Source organism: Limtongia smithiae (assembly GCF_038497785.1).
Source record: "Limtongia smithiae strain NRRL Y-17922 unplaced genomic scaffold V1518scaffold_4, whole genome shotgun sequence".
Classification (NCBI taxonomy): Eukaryota; Fungi; Ascomycota; class Lipomycetes; order Lipomycetales; family Lipomycetaceae; genus Limtongia; species Limtongia smithiae.
The window spans coordinates 887,237-907,274 of NW_027117625.1; the positions used below are offsets into that span (position 1 = coordinate 887,237).

The 20,038-nt window shown below is 53.1% G+C and overlaps 9 protein-coding genes across 9 annotated transcripts; 3 read left to right on the top strand and 6 right to left on the bottom strand.

Annotated features, from left to right (window-relative positions):
- Window positions 1-160: 160 nt before the first annotated feature.
- V1518DRAFT_415302 (glycosyl hydrolase family 85-domain-containing protein) lies at window positions 161-2,926 on the bottom strand. Its single transcript, XM_066903786.1, has 3 exons — window positions 1,925-2,926; window positions 1,788-1,867; window positions 161-1,735 (listed from the first exon to the last, which is right to left on the bottom strand). The coding sequence occupies exons 1-3, from the start codon at window positions 2,821-2,823 to the stop codon at window positions 288-290; spliced, it is 2,427 nt and encodes an 808-aa protein (XP_066760409.1). The 5' UTR covers window positions 2,824-2,926; the 3' UTR covers window positions 161-287.
- A 448-nt stretch (window positions 2,927-3,374) lies between these two features.
- V1518DRAFT_242880 (uncharacterized protein) lies at window positions 3,375-4,777 on the bottom strand. The gene has a single exon (XM_066900977.1). It carries the CDS (start codon window positions 4,631-4,633, stop codon window positions 3,401-3,403), a length of 1,233 nt encoding a protein of 410 aa, XP_066760410.1. The 5' UTR covers window positions 4,634-4,777; the 3' UTR covers window positions 3,375-3,400.
- A 1,754-nt stretch (window positions 4,778-6,531) lies between these two features.
- V1518DRAFT_426882 (dolichol phosphate-mannose biosynthesis regulatory) lies at window positions 6,532-6,823 on the bottom strand (the record flags this gene model as incomplete). Its single annotated transcript, XM_066906007.1, has 2 exons — window positions 6,532-6,696; window positions 6,755-6,823. The coding sequence occupies 2 exons, from the start codon at window positions 6,821-6,823 to the stop codon at window positions 6,532-6,534; spliced, it is 234 nt and encodes a 77-aa protein (XP_066760411.1).
- Window positions 6,824-7,625: 802 nt separating this feature from the next.
- V1518DRAFT_372547 (major facilitator superfamily domain-containing protein) lies at window positions 7,626-9,084 on the top strand (the record flags this gene model as incomplete). The annotated part of the gene is made up of 2 exons (XM_066901397.1): window positions 7,626-7,696; window positions 7,749-9,084. 2 exons carry the CDS (start codon window positions 7,626-7,628, stop codon window positions 9,082-9,084), a joined length of 1,407 nt encoding a protein of 468 aa, XP_066760412.1.
- Window positions 9,085-9,861: 777 nt separating this feature from the next.
- On the top strand, window positions 9,862-11,135 carry V1518DRAFT_392994 (uncharacterized protein; the record flags this gene model as incomplete). The annotated part of the gene is made up of 3 exons (XM_066901781.1): window positions 9,862-10,120; window positions 10,177-10,889; window positions 10,995-11,135. Exons 1-3 carry the CDS (start codon window positions 10,003-10,005, stop codon window positions 11,133-11,135), a joined length of 972 nt encoding a protein of 323 aa, XP_066760413.1. The 5' UTR covers window positions 9,862-10,002.
- A 641-nt stretch (window positions 11,136-11,776) lies between these two features.
- Window positions 11,777-13,792, bottom strand: V1518DRAFT_242927 (uncharacterized protein). The gene is made up of 2 exons (XM_066900978.1): window positions 13,084-13,792; window positions 11,777-13,030 (listed from the first exon to the last, which is right to left on the bottom strand). Exons 1-2 carry the CDS (start codon window positions 13,745-13,747, stop codon window positions 11,874-11,876), a joined length of 1,821 nt encoding a protein of 606 aa, XP_066760414.1. The 5' UTR covers window positions 13,748-13,792; the 3' UTR covers window positions 11,777-11,873.
- A 2,032-nt stretch (window positions 13,793-15,824) lies between these two features.
- On the top strand, window positions 15,825-17,424 carry V1518DRAFT_415318 (Peroxin 13, N-terminal region-domain-containing protein). Its single transcript, XM_066903787.1, has one exon. It carries the CDS (start codon window positions 15,988-15,990, stop codon window positions 17,191-17,193), a length of 1,206 nt encoding a protein of 401 aa, XP_066760415.1. The 5' UTR covers window positions 15,825-15,987; the 3' UTR covers window positions 17,194-17,424.
- An 11-nt stretch (window positions 17,425-17,435) lies between these two features.
- On the bottom strand, window positions 17,436-18,086 carry V1518DRAFT_426887 (thioredoxin-like protein; the record flags this gene model as incomplete). The annotated part of the gene is made up of 1 exon (XM_066906008.1): window positions 17,436-18,086. One exon carries the CDS (start codon window positions 18,084-18,086, stop codon window positions 17,436-17,438), a length of 651 nt encoding a protein of 216 aa, XP_066760416.1.
- On the bottom strand, window positions 18,066-20,021 carry V1518DRAFT_242984 (uncharacterized protein). The gene is made up of 3 exons (XM_066900979.1): window positions 19,849-20,021; window positions 18,526-19,790; window positions 18,066-18,436 (listed from the first exon to the last, which is right to left on the bottom strand). The coding sequence occupies exons 1-3, from the start codon at window positions 19,926-19,928 to the stop codon at window positions 18,378-18,380; spliced, it is 1,404 nt and encodes a 467-aa protein (XP_066760417.1). The 5' UTR covers window positions 19,929-20,021; the 3' UTR covers window positions 18,066-18,377.
- Between the last annotated feature and the right edge of the window lie 17 nt (window positions 20,022-20,038).

Below are 20,038 nucleotides of genomic sequence, written 5' to 3' on the forward strand. Positions count from 1 at the left end.
AGGTGCTGGAATGAATGCCTGATTCATATCGTCATGTATTACTAGGCGATAAGACCACCCAAGATCATCATTACAAATGGGGCCGAGGATCTCGTGAAGAATGAGCTCGCTATTTACTGGTCCTGTTAATATCAGCAAGTCGGTAATTAGAAACCACGGGCATGATACGAGCAAATCTGATAAACTCGAGAAATACTATCCGCAAACCATTCAATTTAACTAATATTTAAAAATTATCGAAGATAGTTACTTAGTCCTTATCGTACACGCAGACCACAGTGTCCTTCTCACGGCGTACACTCGAATTCAAGAGGCAATTCTACGCCCTTGACTATACTTCCGCCCAGCCCGACAACATCGATACGCACGAGCGCGACAAACACCGAACTTCCGCTCGAATCCGAGCTCGCAGCATCGTCATCATCTGCCACAGCCGTCGTCTTTGTGATCAGTTCATGAATAACTGGCGCTCCCTCCGCCTCTTTATCTTCATCGGAATCGCTCTTGTCATGCTTTTTCACGCTGACCAACCATCCACTGTTAGTCGCGACACCGACAAATACGCCGTCGATGTAGACGAGCCATTCTGCTGCGTTGTCGTCGTTGGCCCAAGCGATAGTTTTTGATTTCGGTTTGTCTGGATTGTCGACTAAAGACACGCTCGTCACGCGAACCGGGGCGGGAATCGACGGTGTGATGACTTCAGCCTGCATTACCGATGGCGTCGCCGTCGCTTCTTGCTCTTTCGACCTCCTGCTATTGTACAGTGACAGAGCACCCAAATAAAGTGTTCCCGTGAAATTCTTGGAGCACGACATATCGATATGATTGATTCTGAATCGCGGCACCAGTTTCCGCCGCGATCGAACTGTACATGCTGCCACCACTGACTGTGGCGGTTCTTCGATTTGGAATGACACAGACTTTCGAACCCATGTGCCCAGCACCGAGCCAGATATATCCGCATCAAATGATAACGCGTCGAACACGTTCTTCGCCGGGTCCGTTGGCAATTCGTCAAAACATGGCGAGACCACGGACTGAGATTCAAACACGCCACCGTAATCATTCAGTGAATCGTCAGGACGCTCGTATTCCACGATCCAATTTCCAGACAGACGGACTCGGACGTCACCTTTATGGACCTTGAGGAAAGTCACATCAATAGAGAACATCTCACGCGCCTCTAAACAGAAATCGATCAAGAACAGTGGCGCAATAAACACGCCGTCGACCGCGATCTGCTGCATCGAAGAGGGTCGTCGTAATAGCCGATTCTGGATCGCGATTGAGTTAGATTTGTGAGTAGGCGACGTCGATAAAACTTCCGTGGATTCAAAGACGGCAGGTCGCGAATTAGAAAACAAGATATCATGATATGGCGACCGATTATAGGGATCAAAAGTGAACTTCATACATGAGCCGCCGTAGAATCCATAGTCATAACTAATTGTCCACGAATATTTGTACGAATCTGGAGCCACTGTCATGACGCCGGCTGCATACAGCTTTTGGAGGTATTGCTGAGCATAGAAAGACGACGATGTCATGTACGATGGGAGAGCGGTTTGGATACTGCGATGCACCCATACCTTGTCGTATTCTGATTTACCGTTGACAAAAAAAGAAGATCCATGGCCAGTGGAAAATGAGGTATAGAACAATTGAAGATCTGGGGTATCCAGCACCGGAGCGGGGAGCGGTCGAATCGCTCGCGATATACTAACGTCCTCATCTATCATCAGATTAGACGTTGTCTCGTGAAAACCAGGACAAAGGCAACTAACTCGAATCAGGGTCACGACGTGTGAACCACAGCTCGTGGTCATTCTTTTCAAAATTCGCTTCTCCAAGCTCTTCATAATCCCTGCATCAATGAGTTAGTCTAGCAACTCACGTACTCAACGATTGATCGTACACTTACCACACCGGAGCGAACATAACTACACTAGTCCCAATTGGAGCTAATTTTCTAAGTGTCTTTCCAATGTTCCATTTGTGGTCGTATGTAACATTGCGCCCCCACACGTCAACGCCAGTCCACAAGCTCCGCTTGAGCATCGGCCCGGCTTGGCGCGCGCTTTCAGCAGTCTGGTCAAACGTCCAGGAATAATTCGTGAACAAACCGTCCGACGCAAGAATCCACGGGTAAGTTGTTTTGTTTAAGCAGTTTTGGTAGTCGAGTTGGTTGTATGTCGTCAACGAGTCGTACCAGATCACTTGCGTCTCGGGGCCTAGGGCGCGGTGCATGGCGTATTTAAAGTATGCCACAAAATCAAGCAACTCAGTAGCTTGCTTGGCGTCGTCCATCACGGTCTCCATATTGATCAAGTATCCGTCAAAACGGAAGTACACCGCGAGATTTGTTAACGCGTCTGCGTAAAGATATCCAACTCCGCTCTCGTTCTTCGTCAACAAAAGCCGCGCGTCGGGAACTGACTCCTCCCACTCGCAGATCAGTGTGCCGAGACATTTCACTCCACTCTTGTGGCACGCATTAGTCCATGAAATCGGCGGAATTGCGACGCGGCTGTGTGAAAAATAGAGATATGTGTCGGCCAAACTGAACCCGCGCACCCAAAACGCGTAGCCGGTTGGATGCGGGAAATATCCTTGCGCGTTACGGTCTTCTAAATGCTTATATCCGCCGCAGTAGTCGTGCGCAATCATGAATTTCGACTCAGTAAGAGAGTTGGCGAAACGATGACGTCGGCGCAGCGGCGACCGAGACTGCTGCAGCCTATCTGATCCCGACCATTCCAGCATCGATTTCAAGTCCTCAAAGTACCGGCAATCGATACTCTCGGAGCTGATGGACGCCATTGTTAATCTGCCTATCAAGTTGCCAGTTCAGAGTCGCGAAATCGAAGGAGGTGAGCGTCGGCACCGGTGTCGGACACTTATACGATACCGGTACGTTGATGAAACGTCTCTTCTAAACGATGCAGCTATGTCGGCTGTGAGCTTCAGCAAGACGGCTACGAGCCCCGCAAAAAAATGCTCAGGAGACGCACTAACAAAACCTTAACTGAGAGGCACATGCGGGCGTTCTCTGCGAGTGGCACGTGCCGTGTTAACCCAACAATATAGTTTAATGTCCAAAGTGTCCCGAGCCGAAGAATTTGATATTTGGTATTTGAGTGCAACAGTCTTGCATCATCACATTGCGTGTAGTGTTCCAAAATTGTGTCCACAAAGCTATCTTCATTGGTCATGTATGATAGTATGCAATCTGAATGGCTTGACAAAGTCAACAGAAAATGAACAAAGATTTAAGTGTTCGTCTATATCCCAAACCAGCACAATCCAGCCATTTGAACACCTCACAAACAGGTCGTCATATCTATAGGACATAGCTCGTCAAAACTTCAGCAAATCAAAACAAAACTCGAAAATGTAACTATTCAAACTCCAATTTGACAGCGAGCGGGTATGTTCCGTTGGTGTCTTGGTACGAGTAGTGTAGCATAACCGACTGTCCGGCGACTTGGTCATCGGTCTGGTAGTAGATAGGATGAGCAACACCGCCGTAGTTGTATCCCAATGGTCCTTCGGTAGAGTTGTACAGCACTGTGTCAGTGACGTTCCATGGTCCAAGCGGTGTCGGCGAGCTGATGAGTCGGAACAAGTTATCGGCCATGTTGGAGAAGTAGATTAATACGTAAGCCTGGTGATACTCGGAGTAGTACATACTACCACTTGAGAACGTAGTGCCATTTGTAATGATAGCAGCGGACTGTCGACGGCCGGTCGGGACTGGGATGGTAGAGGACCAATAATCTTCCGCGGCGTCGTAGTAGGCGCACGTTGTAAAGTCTAGAATCGAATCCTTCGGACAGCGCGCGACGTGAATATCATAGTTGTCGCTATAGGTGCTGTCTGTTGCGTAAAGATACACATAGTCATCGACGACGAGGTTCGCAAATGAGCCGTACGGGTACCGTCCGCTGGTAAAGGCCAGAGTAAACGGCCGTGCTACAGTGATGTTGTTTGTGGCCTCGTCAAGAGTGTAGATCGAGAGGGTGTTTCCGTAGTAGTGCGACGTCGTGGAGTTATAGTAATGATGTACGCCCCAGAAGTGCAAGGCATAGCTTGAATTGATCTGAATACAGTTCGTGTATGTCCACAACGCGTACCTGGTTGACTGCAAGTCGTTGTACTTGGCCTCGTTGGTCGTGAATGGAATAGCGGCGAACTTGGACTGGACTGACTCGACCATGGTAGCATCGGCGAGCTCGCCGATGTCTTCAAAGTCTGTGACGACACTCAAGCTGTTGGACGCGAAGGCCACGAGCTCGTCGGATTCGTTGTAAGCGCCAGTGTCGCAGAAGACAAAGAAGGTGGTGTTCGCCAACGAGCAAGAACCGCCGCCGTCACGGTAGATGTCCCATTCGTTACTTGAGTCTCTCATCTGAACGGGCTCGGACACGTTGAGGACTGAGAAGACCGGGGAAGACGAGGTTTGTCCTGACCATGGTGCCGCGACGACATCGTATGGCGTAGAAGCCTTGGGCAGCTCGTAGGAAATATATGCTGCCGGTGTGAAGAAGCTGTCAACGGGAGAGGGGATGGCGTTGACCGGTAGCAGGAAGCTATGGAGAGCAATGAGGAGAACACCGGCAAGTCGGACCATTGTGCTGTACCGTCGGACGCTGGAAACGACGCTGGAGCTGCGGTCGAGCAAAGCCACGGAAGATGGACGGTTTTGTAATGATAATGCATGGTTCTCATCGACATAAGAGCTGGCCTGTTTGGTGTTTAGCGTGAGCAGTTCAGATCAGAATCGGCCAGCTCGGAAGGGAAGCCCCGAGCTAGTGCGCTAGCCAGATGGGCACAGCTTAGGCAAATACGGCCCCACGGTCGAGCTGGCCGTGCAGACCAGCTCGTCCGTCCTTCGCTCTTGTCTCGAAATTGTTGAAGCATGTGTGCGAAGTACGCGCCGGCGCCTGGCCAGCATTGGCACGCCGTCAGCGAGATCCATCCGATCAGACCGAAAGTCGCGGCCGCATCATGCACTGGCGAGCAAGGCAAATTTCGCTCACCCGAACAGCGCGTCCACGATGGCGCGAGTGTCAAATTGCTTCGTCGGATTGGCAGCTGCCGCTGTCTGTCCAATGCAAAATCTCCGAGCCCAAAGCGGAACCCGCGGGGAACTCAGTTGGATGACGCTCTGTGTCAATCAGTGAAGTCCCGCCGCCCGGCGCCCGGGCCTCTTCGCGGCGGGCGAGGCTTGGCAACTATGCTCATTCGGGTTAGCATAATTTTCAGACGTGCATGCGCAGACGCAATCCCCCTGACAATGATACATACAGCTCAACCCTGGACTGCCGTCGTACGGTCGCGACTGGAACAACTATCCGACTTTCATGATCCAGCTGCCGTACTACGCAGCCGAGCAGGCCAACCAGACACGGTCGAGCACCATCTCCGCGGGTTAGACACCTTTGGCGGCGCGCACGCGAGCCGACAAATTGGCTGTGCCGATTAAATCTGGGCCGCTGTTTTGCTGTCTCTCTCCGCTAGTTCTTGATTTCGTCACTGGCGCAATCCTCGCCGAGCAAATTAGTTGCAAATCTGCCTCTTCTTTATTGCATGGTCACACATGCCCAGCTGTGCCTGTGCGACTTGCGTGCTCACTAGTAGCAGACGCCCGTATCTCCCTTACCATTCGAGCTGCAAACCTGGCTTCGCTGGACTACTAGTTCAGGTTCGCGTCGCCGTGCGTTGTCATGAAGCTAGTGGTTCTACCTTGTCTCGCACCAACGAGCTGATCCGTGTTTCCGTAGTCGTCTCATTTCATCCAGAAGGTGTTCTGGAACCTCCTTCCCATCCCATGTACCTGCGATACGTTTAAGATGAGAGCACTAACAATTTTGTGGCTCATCACGCACGGCATGCAGGGTTAGTCTACCAAGCACCCTGCGATGACCGAACCGTTTATCCGGGTCTCCAGGCTTCTGGCATTCTCTTCTGAGCGTGGAAGTACGCAACTAGCCCAATATTGAATCAGTACTAACGAGTTTCTGATCAATTTCGGCGTATACGTACTTAGACTTTTGTTCGCGCTGGCGACGAGCTGCATATATAACGGCACCCAAACGTCCATGATGTGACACTATCCTCCGGTCACGGCTTGTGAATTTTCATTTTCTAGCTCTCCCCTACAACGAATTTCGCTCGATCCGGTCGACCCCGCTAGAGCTGGCAGCCACTGAGGCTATAAGCAGCCCCAAAGGGAGGCGAACTGAAACCCATAGCAAGTAAGCGGGTGGACCAACACGGAGCCGCGGACCATAACCATTTACTGCACAGTTTTCCTGTCGCTGGCGTCGTAAGTGTAGACGGTCGGTCTCCGTCCTAGACAGCTGGAAGAGCGCCCATCGACGATTCTCGCTCTTCCTCTGTCCTAGTTTAGCCCAGACGTTGTTGCTTCCAGAGTGCTTCGAGGTTTTGCACAGACGCAGAAGATGTCATGGATGACACCAGTGCTCAATGAACTCTGAGCGGGAATTACGTGGCTGTGATGATGACTTAGGTGGAGGCCTTCGGTCGAGGCCTATTCGAAAGCACCATGACTGTGCCCAGAAAGCTTCCAATTACTCCGACAGCGGTGAGCAGAATAATGACGGGGATCCGGATTACCCACTCGCGCGCAGGGAAGAAGTTCTGTACAGGATGCGTGTCATCGACGAATGGCTGCGTGCGGATCCAGTCAGCGATGAGGAGTCAGCTGAGTAGTGAATGGCGGCCGTACCAGGAATAGCGCCCAGACCGTGTAGTACAGGAACACGACCGACGAGATGTAGAAGATGTGGAAGGACATTGCATCAGTGTGCAGTTGCGGCTGTGGAGTAGAGGCGGAGCGAATGCGGAACTGCACATACGCGAGGACGGCAGCGGCGCAAGCAGTGGGGTTCGTAGCAATCGCTTTTCCGGCCGGTCTTGTTCCCGTCGGCTATGTGTCTCTGCACGGGCTTAAGCTGAGCGCAGGCCGCTCCTCGGCTCTTCCTACAGCAGTAGCAGCAGCATTGCGCGCACCGTAGCAATCTGGGGACGAGCAAGAAGCAGAAGCAGCTGGTGCTCGCAAGTTCGACTCGGAGAGCGCGTTCTTTAGAGACTGTAGACGCCGGTGTGCGTACAGAGGGTTGTTCAGCGACAGTACTGCTGGAGTGTTTCACGAGCGCCGTCGTGCCAGTGTAGTAGCCGGCCCTCAGCAAGCCTCAGTCCCCATCTCCATCATCGTGCGCAGCTATCTTTGCCCTTTGTCCGCCCGTTCTCGTATTATTTGCTATTGCATACCCCATCAACGCCATTGGCATTGCAAGCGACAACCGCGCACATTTGTATAACGTTCACCGACGATGGCGTCGCTACCATTAGAGAGCGGACGGCCACGCTCCGACTCGATATCGTCGACAACTTCAGACGACCCGTTACTACGGCCTTCGCTGCAGGTGGATGCGATAAGCGTGGATGAGACCGTCGCGGATGAGGATATTGGACCGGCCGCGAAAAGCGACCCGGCTCAGGTGCACCATCTGGTCGAGATCGACTTGACGACCCTGCATGGTGGACAGTTTGTCGGAGTCGAGCTCCCACCGAGGGGCTCGCCTGAGCGCGAGAAGATGGAACAGGCGCTAAAGCGCAAGATTGACTACGCAATTCTTCCTGTTGTAATTGCGATGTACATGCTGAAGTAAGTTGTCGTGGATGTCGGGACAGTTCTGAAGGCTAACAAATGGTCATAGCTATTTGGACCGGAACAATATTGCTGCAGCAAAGCTTGGCTCGCTGATGGAAGACTTGAATTTGACCGGCACGCAGTATTCGACAGCTGTGTCTATTTTATTCATTGGATACATTCTCATGCAGGTGCCGTCGAACCTCATTCTCGCCAAGGTCGGGCACCCATCCATCTACCTGCCCTCGGCAATGGCCATCTGGGGCGTGCTATCCATGTGGACTACGTTTGTGCGCGGGTATCACTCGTTGGTGTTCATTCGGTTCCTCATTGGTTTCGCCGAGGCGGCGTTTTATCCTGGAACAGTGTTTTACTTGTCATGCTGGTATACAAAGTATGAGATTGCCAAGCGGTCCGCGATTTTCGTGTGCGGGTCGTGGATCTCGGGCGCTTTCTCGGGTTTAATTGCGTACGCAGTGCTGGAGAATCTAGACGGTGTATTTGGTCTTGCGGCATGGCGGTGGCTGTTCTTGATTGAGGGGACAATGACGGTGTCGGTTGCGCTGATGGCAATTGTGGTGCTGCCTAACCTGCCATCCACGACGACATGGCTGTCAATGGAGGAACGACTTCTGGGAGTCGTGCGGATGATTGAGGATGTTGGCCAGCAAGACGAGGACGCGGTGGCGGTCGAGACGGAAGAGGCTGCGGCCGACGATGCGCAGGTTGTGTCAAAGTCCAAGTTTGCGTCTGCGATGGCGGGATTCATGATGGCGATTACAGACCCGAAGGTGCTGCTGATCTGGGTCATGATGTTCAGTTTCGCGATGATGGGTGGGATCAACACGGTGTTCCCGTCGATCGTGGGGTCGCTCGGCTACAGCCAGCCAAAGACGCTGCTGCTGACGACGCCGCCTTGGCTACTGTGCTCAGTGACGTCGGTTTGGAACAGCTTCCACTCAGACCGGAACGGGGAGCGCTATCTGCACATGGTCTGGGGCCCGATACTGTCTATGCTGGGGTTCACAATCTGCCTGCTTACAACGGAGACGAGCTACCGGTACTTTGCGATGCTGCTGTTGCTGCAGATCTACAACTCGTGGTCGCTGGGGTTCGCTTGGATGGCGACGACGATTCCGCGGCCACCAGTGAAGCGGGCAGCGGCGGTCGCGTTTGTGAACATTGGCGGCAACATCCCCAATGTGATCGCGCCGTACTTGTTCTACCAGGGCGCGGAGCCGCATTACTATCTAGGATTCACTGTGTGTGCACTGTTTGGGATAACGGGCTTGATCGGGGCGACCGTGCTGCGGAATGCGCTGCAGCGCATGAATAAGGAGCTGGCACGGGGTGCGGTCATAGACGGGCTAGACGGACGGAGAGGGTTTAGATTTGTGTATTAGGGCGTATTTCGAGGATTAGCTAGCTGCAGAGAAAGTACCGATGGCACTAGCAGTGGCGTGGGCTGAGTGGTGTGCTGATGAGCTCGTCGGGATGGCCGTGAACGCGTGACAGGGCCGATGAGTGAGTGAGATCAGCCTCTCCCCCGGTCTCCATCGCCTCCGTCGCCGCAGCGGCGGCACGAGCCCCTCGGCTCTGAAAACTCCAATCACGGCACCCAAATTTCCAAAACTCCTTCCGCATGGCCCAAGCACTGCGGGTCGCACGCGTTTCACGGACCTCCGCGACATTTCAAATCACGGCGGTCTCCGCTGTGCGAGTGCCGGCGGCTGCCGGGTTGCGAGCCTGAGGGCGGCCTGGTCGCGGCGGCGCGAGGACGACAGCGAGGGGACAAGAGCGTGACGATCGATCGCGCGCGACGAAGACAAAGGAAGCGAAACGACGCGAACTTCCTCACAAAAGCACACACGCGCTCACAAATTTGTTTGGCGGTGGCGACTGGTGGCCACACGCTAGGCCCGAAGAGGCGCGCGCGTGCCCGCCTTCCCAGCCGGCCGCTGCCCCTGCGCTCCTCCGCCCTCGCTGTGTTCCTCCGCAGCCCACACGCGGCGCGGAACGGAGTCCAGGGCCGCAGTGCGTTGCGCACTGCGGCCGATCTTGCGATCGTGACGGTGCGCCTTTGCCCGCGCTCAAAGGACGGGGCAGGGAGCGTGAGCGCCCGCAAGGGAGCAAAACGAGTAAACTTAGGCGCCTGGCGCATCGCCAAAAAAGATGACCGAAACTCTCGCGCCTTGACCACACTTCTCCTTTCCCTTATCCCTCTGGGCATCCGCACTCCTCCGACCGCCCCCCTTCCTCGCTATCCCCTCGTCCTCCCCGCCTCTTCACCATCTCCCATCTGTCCCCACCCAGCCTCCACAATGGTCCACAAGAGGCGGTTTGAGCTTGTCAACCCCTTTGCTTCCGACGCCCCTGACGCGCCTACGCCCGAACTCGACTTCAGCGGCGTCAAGCGCGCCCGCCCTGATTCCGACTTCGGTACGCATCTCTCCGTCGTCGCGTGCGCAGACTGTCGTGGCTAACTCCATGCCTAGGCTCGAGCTATGCGGACTCCATTGCCTCGCCCGACGATGCAAGCGATCTCTTCGACGACATCTTCACGCCCCAGCTCTCCTCCCCGCTCGAGTTTGACTTTGAGAGCGTCGTTGTCTCCGCCACAGATTTCCAGGTCTCCAAGACGACCCTCATCGGTGAGGCGAGCGCTGCTGCCGCCGCCGTCCTCGAAGACGACGACGACGGCCTGACAACCGATGACGAGGACCTATCTTTCGTGTCTCGCTCTTCCGTGAAGCTCGAGAAGGCCACCTCTACCAAACAGTCCGACCACACGACCATTTCCTCCACTATGCCTCTCGGCATCCAGGCCATGGGCCCCATCGTGGGTCACTGGGACAGCGTGGCTGAGGGTCTCATTCCATCGCCCGCTTGCGCTGGTGTGGACTCAAACTGTCTCCCGATTTCCTCCCCCTCGCTCGGCGGCGCTTCCCGCATGGGCCAGGCCTTCCGACAGCCCACTACCTCACAGACCACCACCTCCCTCGACGCTCTCCTTGAGCAGTTCGTCGACGTCAACAAGGTCGCCGACAACACCGTCGTGCTCGCAAACAAGAAATTTTGGATCGACCGATACATGACCATCCCCATCTGCGGCTACTTGAATCGCGCGTCCACCGCCAGCCGCCGCACTGAGATCGCCGTGCCTGCTACGTCCGTCGCTGGTATCTCCATGCCGGCCGGCGAGAAGGCCGTGCCCGCGACTCCGTTATCGGCTTCCGCTGCATCTTCCGCTGTGCACCATGCCGGCGTCATCACCACCTCTAGCCCGGCGTGCGTCGTCATCGACAGTAACAAGCACAACAACCGCAAGCGGCTACTAAAGCGCGCGGCCTCTACGCCGGGTGCTGTTTATGGACTTAAAAAGCGCAGTTTCGTTTTGGGAAAGGGTCGGGAAATGGTTGGATTAGGCGTTATCGTCGGGGATCTTCAGTTGTGATTTGTTGGTTGTTCGGTTCTCCGCCACTTTGTTTTGCTATCACTGCTCCAGTCGCTCCTCCCCGTCGCGCCTCCAGCTCCTGCCTGCCTCCCTGCCTGCTCGACCTTACGCGTCGTTCTTCGGCAACATGATGTCAACATGTCATTTTAATGGTCCTCTATATCCTCTCTACCATCATCCTAAAGCACGGGGCTTTTTTTAACATCGGCCAAAAGGTTTACACAAAATATCTGGGACGGGGTGATAACAAAAAGTTTGTATTTTATTTTTTCGATTGCACTTGGGAGAGGGACATGGTTTTGGGGGCGGTGGATTATTTTTGCAAAAGTCTTTGTTTAATCGTCCATTTTTCTTTCATCGCACACTAATTGCTGGGTTTACTTTTTTTCTTGCCTTATCAGCGCCTCCCTCTCTCGTACCTCTCTACTCCAGCTGTCATTTCTCTCTCTCTCTCCTCTCTCGGCTGACTCGTGTCAAAATCAGCGCATTTCCTAGCGGTGTAACAATGTTTGGGTGTAATGCGCGCTGTTTTCCGTTATGTACCAATAATTAAAGTTCAACTTAGTTATACTAGCAATCTCTCCATTTGATGTGTTAAAAATACATACAAGGGTAACAAGCGTCGTCATAAATTATACTCCAATTCGTCGATCCGTTAAAGTATGACCCACAACACAAACGCCGGATAACATACACAGTGTAAAATACACGTCGTAAACGCATTATGCTGCACTTCCTTCAGACAGACAACTCGCTTCCCGTCGTCGTAGATGGCGACGACACAGTGTTGCCCACCGCAACCACCTTCTGCTGTTGACTCGTTAAGCCGGCACCATTCTTCAAGTTGTTGTTATGAAACGGCTTCCTGTACGCATACCCGCTATTCGCGGTAATCGTGCCGCCGAAGTGCGTACGCCCATTGTTGTTGTTATTGTTTCGAAGGTTGCTGGGAGTGGAGACGGTGTTGGTCTTCAGATTGCGAAAGACGCTCTGGTTTGTGTTTCCCGGTCGCATATTGGGCCGCTTGAATAGCTGCTCCTTCCCATTTGGCGACTGAGGGGAGGAACTAGCAGTGGTCGCTACCGACGCGGTCGAGAGCGCGGACTTCGGCCCGCTGGTCTGCAAGGTTAGTAGCGTGTCCGCAGACACCGGCGACGCGGAGGAGGAGGAGGTGGATGGAGCAGGAGAAGTCAGGGATAAAGAATCGTCGGCTTGCAACTCGCGCATGCGCTGTGCCGCGATAGTAGAGGTTAGAAAGACTTTCCCCGCATCGGCGGGGGAAAGCATGCGACACTCTGTCGGGGACGTGATCTCCGAAACGACGCTGGACTGGGTATCCGTTTTTTTCATCTTGACCTGCTCTAGTACCGCCGCAGTGATATTCAGCTTTCCACCACTCGTCATCGGCGGCAACGCCTCGGACTCAGCAACAGCCGCCGAAAGCGGCTGTTGCTTTAACTCGTCAGCATGCGCGGTCGTCGTGTCGACGATCAGCGTCGGCTTCCAGTTCTCTTGGTTAACATCAGTAATCGAGTCATCAGACTTGTCAGACAGCACAATTTCGTAGTATTTCGAGTCGTCGGCAGACACAGCGCGCTGAAAGGACGAGGTATTTTTGATGACCGCGCCGGTATCAAGCTTGCTGTCAACACCACTACCACCGCCGCTGACTAGAGGATACCGATGCGCTAGATATGCCCCGTCAAGATCAGACGAGGTGCCGGAGTTGCGAGAGGTCAGATACGTATTCCATCGATCACGGCCGTCCTCGGTCGCGAGATCGAATTGCACACCGTCTATTGTCAGCACGCACTTTGACTGATTCTGTGCGATGTAGCTTTGTTGTTCTTGGGTATAACAGAATTCAGCATTCTGAATAGGAGGGTTGGCGGTAGCTAGATAAAAGTCAGTATGACGTAATGTGCCTCTGCCTAAACCAACTACGTACGTTCATATCCCGGATGCTCATACCCCGCGGTATTCGAATACGTCGCCGCCATAAGATCTGGCGGTGGTCCCATAGGCAAAATCTGTGTCATCTGCGGAATCTGGTAGAACGCCTGCCAAAGCCTTCCAAGCGCCTCCTTAAGCTTCTCCAATTCGCGGCGCACGTCTCCGCCGCGATTCAGCCGGCCCTGCAGGTTTCGCGAATCTGATTTCGCTGCCTGCGCGACCTCCAAAATCTTGCCCTTGATAAGCTCAATTTCACGGTGGTTGGCTTGTAGGCCGATTTGAAGCTGCTTCAGAAGAGCGTTCGAGAGCTCTATGGTCGCCGCTGAGCTTGCGGCCGCGATGGCTTTCACTTTTTCTTCGTCGACAGGTGCGTACACCGTCACTACTTCGCGATCAGACGCATCCGAGGGCAGATCTAATGGCACATCTTCCGTCGTCGTGTCTACCGTCGTCGTAATGGCTGGGATTGTCGACACGCGGCGACTGTACAAGAGAATAGCACCAACGATGAGGACAAGCTGCAAGAACTCAAACGCGACGATCTTCCAAGTTCCATGCTGGCCCTTGCTGGGTTCAGAATACTGCAGCACGATGTTATCCGACGGCAAGCATGAGCGAAGACTGTCGACCTGTGTCATGTCGGGCTTCGTTTGCTTCATGTACGCCAAGCAACTAGAGAACGAATGTTAGTACACTTTGCCGACAAAACTTCACCAAACGTATATGGTCAGTACTTTAATAAATCGCTTGGAAGATTATTCAGCACGCCCTGCTCAAACAGATTGACCGCGCGCGCCATATGTTCAGCCTTTGTTGACTCGTTGCTTGGTGGAAGTGACGCGACACCTACTCCGCCTTGAGCCGTGTCTAGAGATACTGCGACAGGGTCGAAGAGCTTGAACACTAACAGCACAAAGTGCAACGCAAAAATGGATCCGTTGATATACACCAACGCTTTGGAAAACGTGTACACCGAGAAGATCCGTCGTAGAGAGGCGGCGATGTTGACGGTTCGCAGTCGAGATATCGCGTTTGCCATGTCAGCGTCACCTCGGATCACTGTGTGCAAAAGCGCGCTGTACCTCGAGACGAAGCGCTGTTTAGAAACTAGCAAGAAGAAGCGCGTGAAAGTGTGGGGCGAAACGGGCTGGGACGCGTCACAAAGGCACTTGCGAATCGAGCTGGGAGGAAAGGGAGCAAACAACGTTGTCATGACAACCCAAACCTGAACAAGCTCCTGGAGTGGTTCCACCTGTACGCAAGTTGCTCAGACTAACTGGGGGTTACACGATTCACACCTGATTTCGCCCGTTTATATAAGAAATCACCAACATACTATACATTGCTTGCAATGTTTTTGTAGATGCGTTTTGCTGTAGCAGAGAAATATGGTATTATTTGCTGTAGTCGTTGCCCCTTCCGGGCAATCCATGACCAGAAGGTCTGAGGATTTGAACCGGCGCGTGCTCTCAGGTTGCAGGGATGTCTTATGGAGAGGGCTTGTCTCATCAGCTCACACTCGCGCACTGCGACTTTCAGGTGGACCGACCGCTTTTACGTACAGCTATGAGCGTCCTACTCAAGTCAGCAGCAGAACCCCGCCGGCTAGACTAGACTCCCTATTAGGCACCTGAAATTGTGACCACGACACTTGTCTGATACGGCAAATTTGAGTCGATTACATTGTCAACCGTGTCGGCATGCAAGCACCTTAGGTATCATCCATCATCTATCGGACCGTACCATGGTTGCCTCGAGTTCGATGCTGTATCACACTCCACAGGTCGCAGGGGTGCACAGGCACTACACGAATGGACAGTGCACCGAACATGATGCGATTTCATTTGTTACTGACAGCCTGACAGGACTACAGATCGGCGATGTTATTAAGCAAGCCGTCATATAGTATGTTTCACTACTTCACGTGCGCTGCTGGATGTCCGCATCCTGCCATATCTATGTACTACCGCCGAGCGTACGAATACAGTACCCTATTGTATCCTGTTTCTTGTTGAGGCAAACCCGGAGTGACAAACGCCTGGCGGCTGAAATTGAATGCCATTTCTGTCAAACAGTGAGAACTTTGCGTCGATGTTCACGATCGCTGTGGGTGAAGACACTGCATGGCGCGCTAGCTTTCCCACGCTGTTCATGACAGGACTTCTTGCCTTAGGGACGCAAATTGCTGATACAGGATCCGGATATGTTATTGTGGTAGTGAACGCGTTAAAGTACGTGTGAGAACTTCAGCTGCAAGCACCGAGTTCAGAGTACTACGCTCGAGCTGGTTGTCGTCTTCAAGTGACGAATCGCGAATTCCACGGGCTAAGTCTGATTCTGGTTCCCAGACTGTAGTGAAATATGAACTACGATGTAGACTCAGTGCTACTTCAATTTTCGGCTTATGCAAGCACAGATGATCGTCCTGGAGAAGGAGAGAAGTCACGACCTGTGTGTGCTCCCGCGGTGTATCCGATCAGAGATATATGACCTGACAAAGCCTGCTGTACTCCATTAGCTTTATCTACGCGATACAAGCTCTCCAAAAGCAACCTCTTTCCGCGGTATCTTCTCCTCTACTACACCTACATTCTTACTCTCGTAGCCCGCACTATAATGGCGAGCGCACGCGCGAAGTATCACCGATAGCGCGTGCGGCGCGTGGCTGGACGTCACGAGCAACCGCATCAAAGATCCTCGGGAACGGCGTTGGGCGCACGCCAGCTTCTCCGCACTTTTGCTTGTGCATCCCCACGTACCCGCCACCGTGACCTCATCACAGTCTCGGAACCATCGTGCTGTGCGCTTAAGCAAGTCTCTTTGGCGCATCGTTGGCTTCGTGCTCTAACGGCTCACTTTCGCCACCGTTCACACAGCCGTCATTGGCACCTCCACACATATGGCATCAGTCCCGCGACAAAAGCCGTGGGAGCAGCGATCAGTCGCTGTTCCCGCTGCTCCAGCGGTTGCTGCTGCTGCTCCTGATTTGCCTTCAACGTCAACGACTGCTGCTTCGTCAGCAGCGTCAGTTCCGACAGTCCCCTCGCGGCCTGCTGGCATTGCAGCCTCAGGCGTTGCAGCATTCCCGCAGAACATGGGCTCAAGTTTGACATCTTCTTACTCCTCCGCAATGAATCCTTATGGCTCTCGGGCATTCGGCTCGTCTTATTCTCCATACTCCTCCTTCTCGCCATATGGATCTGCGTACTCGCCGTACTCGTCTCCCTACAGCTCGCCGTACTCACGTCTATACGGCAATGGCATGGGTCCCGGCATGACGCCTGGTCAAAATCCCCTCGAGTCGTCTACCACAGCAGCCTTCCAGATGCTTGAGGCAGTTGTCGGCGCGATCGGCGGTTTTGCGCAAATGCTGGAATCAACATACATGGCGACACACTCTTCATTTTTCGCCATGATTGGAGTTGCAGAACAAATCACAGCACTACGGCGGTCAGTTATCGGATCGGCTTCCGTTGGTATGCTGGCTCTTTGGCGTGTATTTGTCCGCATTTGGCGCCGCGTCACTGGACGGAAATCGGCGTCGGACTCGACTCAGAATGGCGGATTGAACCTGAGAGAGTTTGAAGCGTTCAAGCGCGACAGTCCTGGCTCGGGTGCAACGCCACGACCTGCCAATGTTTCTATATGGCCATTGGTCGTGTTTTTAGGAGCCGTCTTTGGCGGACCATACTTGATGTCGAAGCTGATCAAGGCGATCGCCGCATCCCGGCGGGACCAGGATATGAGATTGTCTGGTTATGACCGCGCCATGCTTAGCGGCGGAAACGGCATCGACGATCCGAAAGTAGCAGCGGGTACCGCCGCTGTTGGTGGCCAGCCGACATCAGCAGGCAGCGACTTGATTATTGATCCTGCCAAGCTAGAATTCTGTCGCGCTGTGTACGATTTCAAGCCAGAAAACGAAACCGTCGAGCTAGCGCTCAGCAAGGGCGATCTAGTTGCCATTTTGTCTAAGGATATGCTCTCCGATGGTAATCAGGATGAGCCGACATGGTGGCGAGGGAGATTGCGGGACGGCCGCATGGGATTTTTCCCTTCCAACTATGTTGAGATGATCAAGAGACGCAGTGGCAAGCCAGAGTAAACGACAACAGGCTGATTTACTTTCTAGAATGGGTTTATCAGATTTCTGAAGGGGTTCAATGTTTCTGTACAGTAAAAATTTCTTCTGATTACTTGTAACGATGTCTTCTATTAGACAGGGATTATGGGCGTATAGCAACTTTCGCTAGGAGTTCAACTTGTTACAGATGCGGTTTATAACGAACAAATTTCTTTCTGATTTAGATGAATTGCCATGGAATTTTGCATCGAATTGTCGGAGAGCTAGTTCGCCTCGTAGACCGTCTTCAGCAGCTCCAGCCATTTCTCGACCGTCCATCCAGATGAGATCGAGTCGTTGACGATGCCATTCACGGAGACAGTGGGTGTCACATGTACCGAATTCTGTCGCGCCTGGCGCACGAATAGTTTTAGGTCATTCGTAACTGCATTTCCGGTGTTGTGCGGTGAGCCATCGCTCGATGGCGGAATCGCAAGGAGTTCAAACACCTTCGCCTCGTCTACGCCGACCGACTCGGCAGCCAGTTTCGCGAGCCGCTCGTACGTTTTGCTGCGGGGCTCGTCGTACACCGCAGTGTCGTAGTATGTGTTGGCGACCTTGAACAGCGCGTTGGAGAACTCCCAGAACTTCTCTGGCGCAAGGCGCTCGACCGCGATGGCCGTTTCGTGCACGAGCGTGCTTACAGGGTGCCACGGTTGCACAACCTGGCGGAATACAAAAGTGAAAGTGCCGGGGGGATAGATCTCGGCGATAGCGGGCAGGAGATTGTTATACACGGTGTTGAACATCTTGCCCGAGAAGGGGCACACATAGTCGAGGTAGAGATCAATCGTGTGCGGGGCCGTGGAGGCGATGGTCGCGACGGTCGAAGTGTTAGCGAGCTTGTGAGCGAGGAATCGGGGCTGGATAGACATTTGCGGTGAAGTATACGACGCGATGGAATGTGGTCTGCGTGTTCCGCGGAATTGAGGGAAGAGTAAAAGGGGAGAAGCTCTCGAACTTGTAGTTGCTGGTGTGAACGGTAGTGGATGGAGGGATGACCAAGCGCCGCCGCAGCTGATAAGATCTCCCAAGCGCATCCCCGCAAAGGCGTGATGTCATCCCTGTGTTACGCAAAGAGACATAGTTCTCTCACCCTCCAATTCACGACCAGTCATTCACATGGCTCTAGTTACAGACCAAACCCCCAAGATGTAGTGAAGTATTTACAGTTTTAAGTATCGATGCTGTCGTTCCTCGAATCCGGAGTCAGAAGCTAGATGAGCTGTGTGAAAACGTTAGTCTTTGTCCACACGAGATTTAACTCGGATAACGCAGAAGAAACGCAGTAGACAGGCGATTTGACCAACTTACTTAGTGTAAAGCACCGTTCGCAGTACAGATAGTTATCCTCGTCCTGCCTCTCGCAATCTAAACAGCGGTAGTTCACGTCGTTAGAGCAAAGACAGCAGCCGAGGTTAATGTCTTCGTTCAGCTTTCCCACTGGAGGTGAGGGATCGAATGGTACGTTCACCACCTTCGGAGTTGGAGGAGAAATTCCAGCAGTAGCTACTTCAAACTTGTCCAAGGCTGGAAGACTCTTTGGAGGACCTTTAAGTGCTTCGAGTCTCGAAAATAGATTCGCCTCTTCAGGACTCGGTGTGCGCTTGGCCTCGTCCTCCGAGTGCCCCTCGTCATCACTTCCAAGCTGTGCGTACATATCAACGAGCCTATCCGCTTCTTGCTCTTCATTCAGCTCCTCTTCATCGTCGCTGTCTGTCTTCTCGTTTGGCGCGATGCCGGAGTTCGGCATCGCTGCGTACATCTTGACCATTCGATCTGCTTGCTCTTCGATGTCTTTTGCTTCAACATTGAATCGTTCGGTATCTTCCTTTGATAAACCTAGTTTCTCGTTAAGGATCTCGCTACTCAGTGTCTCGTTTGCGGAGTCCGCGGCCGTCTGTGAAGTCGAAGGCGCAGTCTTTTCATTGAATTCATCGGAATCGTCGTCATAGAGTCCTGCTTTCTCAGATGTCTTCGCGAATGTCTTCTCGAATGTCTTCTCGGATGCTATTAAATCTTGTGCATCTATTAACGCGTGTGCACCCTCCTTCAGTAAGTCCTTCTCGGAGCTCACTACAGCCTTGTCATTCTCTGCAGAGTCACCTTTGGCTGTAGTTGTTGCTGATACTGCTGTCTGCGAGTCCACGTCGTCCAACATTGCCTTCAAATAGTCGTCACTTAGATACTTGTTCGGTCCGCCGTCCGTATGCTTGTCTGTCGTATGCACCGCAGGTATACTCTCCAATACTGCCAACTCCTCCAGCTCGTCCGGTGTCAACTCCCATTCCTTCATGCTAAGCTCCTTCAGCATCCTCTCAAAATCCTCGTCATCGACCTCGGGCAAATTTCCTGGGGTTTTCCAGCGTGTGTCTTCTTGCAGCCGTTCCTCATCGTCGTGAAATTGCGCCAGAAAGATGTGCGGATCAATTGAATCGCTCTCTTCCTGCGCGGTGTTGATTCGCGAGGATGACGACCCCCCAGCGGGTGATCTGCCAACTATTTTTTCAAAGCGTGCGGTAAGCATATCGAGGTCCCCAAGTGCATCTGGCGAGGGCGAGCGCTCGCCAGGGACATGGCTGATAAAGTATGAGCTTGCTGCTTAGTTCTTAGAACAGCGATGTTAATCGTACGTGCCTTGGCGCATTGAATGCGTTTAGTCGTGCCAAAATGTCCGCAGTCGACTTGTCTGTATCTTTATCGTCGTCTGACGACATAGCTGTCACAAAAGTAGATATGTATCGAGGAAGTCGGTAGCTCGTAGGCCTGCGAGAGCTGACAAGTCATGGACGTGACGTCGCTTGGACTAACGGGCAACCTATCCTTC